The sequence below is a fragment of the Vicugna pacos genome, chromosome 5 (genome assembly GCF_048564905.1).
Source record: "Vicugna pacos chromosome 5, VicPac4, whole genome shotgun sequence".
Taxonomy (NCBI): domain Eukaryota; kingdom Metazoa; phylum Chordata; class Mammalia; order Artiodactyla; family Camelidae; genus Vicugna; species Vicugna pacos.
The window spans coordinates 60,833,847-60,841,455 of NC_132991.1; the positions used below are offsets into that span (position 1 = coordinate 60,833,847).

The 7,609-nt window shown below is 37.2% G+C and overlaps 1 protein-coding gene across 4 annotated transcripts in view; it reads left to right on the forward strand.

The window, feature by feature from the left end:
- Window positions 1-7,397, forward strand: part of IKZF2 (IKAROS family zinc finger 2) — a 153,403-nt gene extending 146,006 nt beyond the window's left edge. For all 4 annotated transcript variants that reach the window (XM_072961337.1, XM_015244194.3, XM_031678255.2 and 1 more), the window contains exons 7-8: window positions 611-754; window positions 6,484-7,397. In XM_072961337.1, the coding sequence (XP_072817438.1) occupies window positions 611-754; window positions 6,484-7,208 (869 nt within the window). In that variant the 3' untranslated portion in view covers window positions 7,209-7,397. The remainder of the gene's footprint in view (window positions 1-610; window positions 755-6,483) is intronic.
- The last annotated feature ends 212 nt before the right edge of the window (window positions 7,398-7,609 follow it).

Sequence of the window (7,609 nt, forward strand, 5' to 3'; positions counted from 1 at the left end):
ATTGCAATTATAAAGCTGTCACCGTTTACTATGCATGGACATGTTCAGAATTGGATCTCCTTCATGAAGGCTGCTTTGTGCAGGTATGTAGCTACTGCCAGAACTCACTCAGCTCATCAAATAGAAAATCTGCTACAGGAAAATACATGGGTGAAAAAGAAGATTAAATATTGTGCTGTTATTCTATGTGTCTGTTTAAACTTTCCTCCAAAACAAGTTGACTTAGTTAAATTGTTTTAGAAAAATCAACTCCAAAAGCCTTGAGAATAATGCAGTTTTAAAGTAGTATTGATTTTAATCAATGTTAAAAAAGCTTTCAGAGGAATGAGATGAGAAACAAGAAGTACATGTTGGCCACCAATAGCGGCAACAGTTTATGTCATTGATCCGAGAGAGACTCGGATAAAAACAAATCCTCTGTGTGTGTGAGTAAAAATTAGAGAGCATACTGATTTTAACACTAGAGGTTATTCATTCTGCTTGCTTTTATTCAAGCATACTGGCTCATAGGAGTTTGTATAACACACATTGAGATGGCCGTTCCAGCTTTGTATCTTTCTAAAATGTTGAAGACATTATCAGATTACATTTTTTGTATGGTTTTATATAGTACCTCCTATGGAAGATTGTAAGGAACAAGAGCCTATTATGGACAACAATATTTCTCTGGTGCCTTTTGAGAGACCTGCTGTCATAGAGAAGCTCACGGGGAATATGGGAAAACGTAAAAGCTCCACTCCACAAAAGTTTGTGGGTAAGCATCCCAAAGACGTTTATTTCTGTAAAAGCTGATTTTAGTGAGCAAAGGCAAGTTCCCATGTGCTAGAAATACATATGGTGTATTTAAGTTCATGAAATGAAGACCCATCTCTTTTCTCCATTGTTCTTTTCTACTTTATGCCACTCTGTGTACACAAACACACACACACACACACATATACACACCTCTGGGTATATGGGCCTAAGAAGGAGAAATGAAGGAAAGATTGATAGTAGTGAGTTGCTATCTCAAAATGAAATAATATATAAAGTGAAACAAATAATAATGCTTAAGGGAAATGGTATAGCCCGTTAGCCAGTTTTGTAATCTTTTTAAAATTTGCATTACCACCACATTTTTAAACTGTTTTCTTTACACAGTGTTAATGCTTTTAGTATTTCATCTAGAATGAAGAGAAATCTTTTATTTCAAATTCTGCAGTAAAAAAATAACACAGCTGTCTACATTCAGGGTGTTTCATATTTAGATCTATATTTCATATTTGGTCCTTGTTTTCATCCAGTCTATGATTTTGAACTGAAAAGATTAAATATGATGCATTAGACTTTCCTTTTCCATTTCTAAGCCCTCAGATAATCTTTCTTTGATACACTGAGAATTGTCATCATTCTGCATGCTCTAAGTCAGAGTATCTCTGAGGAAACAAAAGCATCTAATTTTTTAAAAGACTGAATAACACATTCAATATAAAGAATTTTCATTAATTATCTATGTAATATATGTTCTTATAGACTTTATATAGGGTAAAAATTAGAAAAGATAAAAATACTCAGAGTCTTATATTCTAGTGTCAAAACACATTGTAGAATATCCTTATGAGGGTTGAGTAGTGACTGGGAGAAAATCTTATTTTTAGGTTATTTCAGGGAGGAAAGGGTGATAAAATTCTCCAATAAACACTTAGAGAAGATTTCTTTTCGATCTAAAATTGAAGAACTAAAAATCACCAAAATACCATTTTAAGACAAGCTGGAGAGATTAATTGACAGAATTCATTGAAAGGAGGCTTAAAGGTAGACCTAACAATTATACTTTACACTAGGTTAGTTTAAAACTAGCCCCTGAGAGTACATCCAAATGTCTGCCTTGGGCCTAGGTTACTTTTATTTCTATCTTTCTTCGTTTTTATAAGTAACTCTTTAAAAATGCCAGTTCATCTATTTTTAAAATTGATTAATTTGATGGATGTCCATTTAAATGTCTGTATCTCAACTAGAGACTAGTGTAGTTGGGAAAATATGAAATTTATTACTGTTCTATTTTCTGAATTTATTTCATTCTGCTCTTTGTAACATTTTCATCTTTCCTATGAACTAGAGATACTACTCTCAATTTGATTTGATTATATTTCTTAGAAAAGAGGGATAGATATTTTAATTAGATTTGATTCTAAAATAATGACATTATATTTTTATAAGAATTTGATGCTATTTTTTATTTGGATTTTGTCCTAGTAGTAATGTACAGTTGACCCTTGAACAGCACAGGGGTTAGGGGCAATGAGCCTTGTGCAGTAGAAAATTTGCATATAACTTACAGTTGGCCCATCATATACACAGTTCCTCCATACCCACCGTTCTGCATTCAAACAACTGTGGACCAGGTAATACTACCGTATTTGCTATTAAAAAATATCTGCCTATAAGTGGACCCATGCAGTTCAAACCAATGTTATTCAAGGGTCAGGTGTATAACAAAACATCTCATAGTAACTGTTTTTATAATGTCTTTCGAAATGAGAAATTTCACAATTCCACAGTTACTGTAAATTCCTCTCTATCATGTCCCTCAATTAAATACTGCTCTTTGATTTTATCAAGCCCTCCAGGCCAGTGATCCCTGAACTTTCCGAATATCTGTTTCCTCCTCTCTTTTCTTATCCAGTTTAGATTCCATGACTCTCTTGCCTCATTGTCTTTCTGTCACCTTCTCCAAGTGAAACCCCACTCCCTAGTGAAGCTGATTGAGCTTCTTTCCCATATCTACGTAGCTGCTACTACTTTCAGAGAAAATCTCACAGCCTTATAAATTGGTGTCACTATAAATAAATGGACACCCGATCTCAAATATCAATTGTCCCATCCATACTAAGTGTCAGCCCTCCTCTCATTCACCCCAGAGTAGTCTTCTCTCCTGCTCACCACTATGGTCATTTCAGCATTTCTCTACTCTCCACAAACATGGTATCTCACTCCTTGGTGATATACATCTAGATTCATAGGAAATAAATTTGTTGAAGTGATTTCAGTATACTACTAATCCTATAAGATTATGTGCATCCACGTGAATACTTTCTTATTTTCTTTTTGTTTCAGTGGAAGAAGCATCCTTCTTTCTGATTAAAGTTAATTCCTCTTCATGTGCTCTGGAAGTCTCCTATCCTAGCCCCCAAAATATCTTCCACTATTATTTTTCCCCTCTCTCACATGTATTTTCAACACTCCCCCTTCTATTGGCATTTTTCTTCTGGTATTCAATGTGATAAACTCTCATTATTAAAAAATCTTCCCTCAAACCCAAGTCTCCTTCTAGCTACTACCTATTTCCTCCTTCTCTTCAAAGATGGAATTAGCAAGGAGTTCTCTTTGCTTGCTTGCTTTAATTTCTTTCTTTCTACTCATTCCCCAGCCTATGAAACCTGGCTTTCTTCTTCATGCTCTACTGAAATTATTCTCATTGAGGGTAGCTCTAGCTGCCACAGTGCCAAGTCCATGGACCCTTTTTAGACCATCTTACACAGCTCCTGGAGAGCATTTGCCACTCCTGAATAGTTAATTCCCTTTGAAACACTCTCTTCCCTTGGTTTCTCTCTTGCATTTCTTCCAGCTTCTCTGACTGTTCTTTCTCAGTCTTCTTTATGGATTTACCCCAACAGCTAAGCAAATGGTGCAGTAGAACTAGTGGAGACCTCAATTCACATGCTTAAGTATTTTAATATTATAAATCAGGCTTAAAAACTAATGTGTTCTAACCTCCTAATCTGGAAGACTGAGTTCAAATAAATATAGACTTCTCGGATTCCCTGGAGTTCTACCCCAGACTGTGGCCACATGAACGGAACCACCACCACCCCCTGGCCTACAGCCAGGTCCTTCTTTTAGACCCACTCCTGATTCTATCCAATACCAAAAGGGGCCTCATTCACACTTATGTAGACAGCTTAGCCTGCACATCCAAGTTCTTTTCACCTTGTACTGTGCACACAGACAATAGAGTAGTGTCTTGACTATTCTTCAGGCTTAAGAATGTACATACCAGCAGCACAATTGGCACTTAGGAGGATGGACACTATGAAGAGGACTGTGTGACCTTGGCTGCAAGCTCTGAGCCATTTGGGCAAGGAATTCTGGGGCCCTGGGTACCCAGAGTATGGTCTAGGGTGTAAGCCCCAGAGAAGCATATTCCCTTAGTCCTACATATTCCTTATTCCATGAGGAGCAAAGCCCAGGGCTCTCAAACAATGGGGCTCAGTGCAGGAATCCCACTTGCCCTAGTCTGTGGGCAGGCATAAAAACCTTGGTGTTCTTCCAAGTTCTATTTTTGACCTACTCTTTTTCACACTTTACCTATGCCTGGGTGATACCATCTATTCCCATGGCTTCAGAAGTTTCTATCAACTGGTGACTCTCATATCTATATCGCAAGCCCAGATCTCTCTCCTGAGTTTGAGAGTCTATCTCAGTACTTATTAGACATGACTGCGTTACTCATAGCATTCCTCAATCTTACTTCATCATCTTTTCTATCCCATTGTCACCCTGAGTTTCCGAGGCCAGAAACCTGGGCTTCATACTTAACCTCTTTTTTTATTTTTCATTCTCTGTGTCTAGATAATCACCAAGTTCTAGTAATATTTTATTTTGCTATTTACAGTATTACATTTCTCTCCATTCGACTGAATTTTCTCCATTTCCACTGCCACTATGCTAGTTGAAGTAACCATGATCTCTACATCTCTAGAGTAACAACTTCCTGAACCAGCTTGCTAAATAAATATCTAGTCACTTCCCTGTTTAGCCCTTTCAGTTCTTACTGCTCTCAGGATAAAGTTCAAATCTCTTAGCCATTGAGTGAGCCCTATATTATCTGATGCCGTCTTTCTCATCTGTTTCCACTCTCAGCCATAGTCGGAGTAGAAGGCATCCCTAGAACAAGCCATGGGCCTTCCTACTGGCTGCTCCACCGCAATCATTCTTTCACTTGGCTATTACTGTTGTCACAATCTTACCTCTGATGTCACTTCCTTCGAGAAGCTTTCTTTTACTATGAGTTATAGGTATTCTACTTACTTGACCCATACCACATACCACACTGTATTATAAATGATCCCTGAATTGTTGTCACTCCCTCTAAATTGTAAGCTCTTTGCAAACATAGATTGGGTTTTTCTAGCTTAACTTTTAACTCTTGGCATGGCAGTATCTCAATTGGATGCTGTGAGAAAACTACTTACTATGTTTTTTTCTTTCGTTTTCATTACTTTGATCACTACCCTCATCTCATTTTGGGGACCTTTCTTCAAACCTGAAATAATGCTAGCTAAGTGAGTGTTTTTCAAGAATACAGTTCTATGGATCAACATTACATTTTAGGTATCTGTAGCAACATATGAAACATTTATATGAAATTCACATATATTTTAAAAAAGCATATATCTATAAGATTTACCTGTCAAAGTAACTAAGAAATTAGTAGGAGAATGCATCGATTTAGTAACAGAATTTTTAAAAGATAAACTGTTCTATCTAAAGCGAGCAGTACATAAAAGAGAAAAATTAGAACTACTCATTTTTATGCACCAAACTCTCTTACAGTTAATCTTAAATATTATGGTGAAGTAAAATAGTAGAGTAAAATTCAGTTAGTTGAGGTAAATATTAAAGGGAAAGCTACAAATGTCCTTCAATCAAGAAAAAGTATGGAAAACTAACAGTGGGTGTGCATACCAGCACCATTGCATACATGTCTGAATAAGAAAAGAATTATCCATTTCTAGAAGCAAAACAATGTAATGTAATATTTTCCAAGTTTATGAGTAAGTGCTTTTGGGAATATCTTACTTTTATATAACCCTAAATTTTATTCAGTTTATCAGACAATACAACTTTTAACAGCATTTTAATAGTGACATTTTTTAGTTTTTCAGAATGACATATTTTGGGTCTATAATCTTTCTCTAATATAGCAGCTAAATCAGCCAAATTAACGCTACACAGTAGTAAGATAACAGGTGTTACAACCCGATCGCTCTCACTTTTATGACCTTTGAGGCTTGGTCACTGATGTTGAAAATATGCAAAAACAAGTATAATCTCTGACTTATTTTCACCTGGTATTTCTTCTTTTTTCCTGTAATTGCTGAGCTCTAGACAAGCGGAAATTTTAATAGAGAATGAAAATAAGATAACACACACTCAATCATACCCTTCAGGCTAGGTGCACTTTCACAGTGACGTTAGAACAAGTGCAGATGGCTTGTGAAGTTTTTATTACTAATCCTCTTTGTAGGTTAAGATTATTTGTGAGTTGCAGCAGAATTTAAGAGCCTGAATACTTGATCTAAAGAATATGATTATACTATATTCTGGAAAATGGAAGTGATTAGTTAACTTTGCACTTCTAAATTTTTAATCCAACCACTAATTTTATGGGGTTTTTTTTTTTCTTGTTTTTTTTTACTTTTTTCCCCCTCTTCCTTTCAGGGGAAAAGCTCATGCGATTCAGCTACCCAGACATTCACTTTGATATGAACTTAACATATGAGAAGGAGGCTGAGCTGATGCAGTCTCATATGATGGACCAAGCCATCAACAATGCAATCACCTACCTTGGAGCTGAGGCCCTTCACCCTCTGATGCAGCACCCGCCAAGCACAATCGCTGAGGTGGCCCCAGTTATAAGCTCAGCTTATTCTCAGGTCTATCATCCAAATAGGATAGAAAGACCCATTAGCAGGGAAACCTCCGATAGTCATGAAAACAACATGGATGGCCCTATCTCTCTCATCAGACCAAAGAGTCGACCCCAGGAAAGAGAGGCCTCTCCCAGCAATAGCTGCCTAGATTCTACTGACTCAGAAAGCAGCCACGATGACCACCAGTCCTACCAAGGAAACCCTGCCTTAAATCCCAAGAGGAAGCAAAGCCCAGCTTACATGAAGGAGGATGTCAAGGCTTTGGATACCACCAAGGCTCCTAAGGGCTCGCTGAAGGACATCTACAAGGTCTTCAATGGAGAAGGAGAACAGATTAGGGCCTTCAAGTGTGAGCACTGCCGAGTCCTTTTCCTAGACCATGTCATGTACACCATTCACATGGGTTGCCATGGCTACCGGGACCCACTGGAATGCAACATCTGTGGCTACAGAAGCCAGGACCGTTACGAGTTTTCATCACACATTGTTCGAGGGGAGCACACATTCCACTAGGCCTTTTCATTCCAAAGGGGACCCCTATGAAGTAGTGAACTGCACATGAAGAAATACTGCACTTACAATCCCACCTTCCTCAGATGTTGACATACCTTTTTTTTTCTTTCTAATATTATTACTGTCTTTAATTCTTATTTTGTGGACACAGTGTCATTTGCTCTGCCTAATTACAATAAGGAAGAAACAGAAGAGAGAAGGGACAGGGGATATTGTTTCTTGACAACTTGGCTTGTTCATTTTGTGGTAATTTAAGAGCAGTTCATTTCTGCCATGCATAGATGTAAGTAAGGTATCTTATGCTTTGAAAAAAAATCACTCAATTCATATAGATTCACTTAGGATTCTAATTTGCCACTGATGTTCAGGATTATGATTGAAGGCAGGAAAGAGTGTTTTCT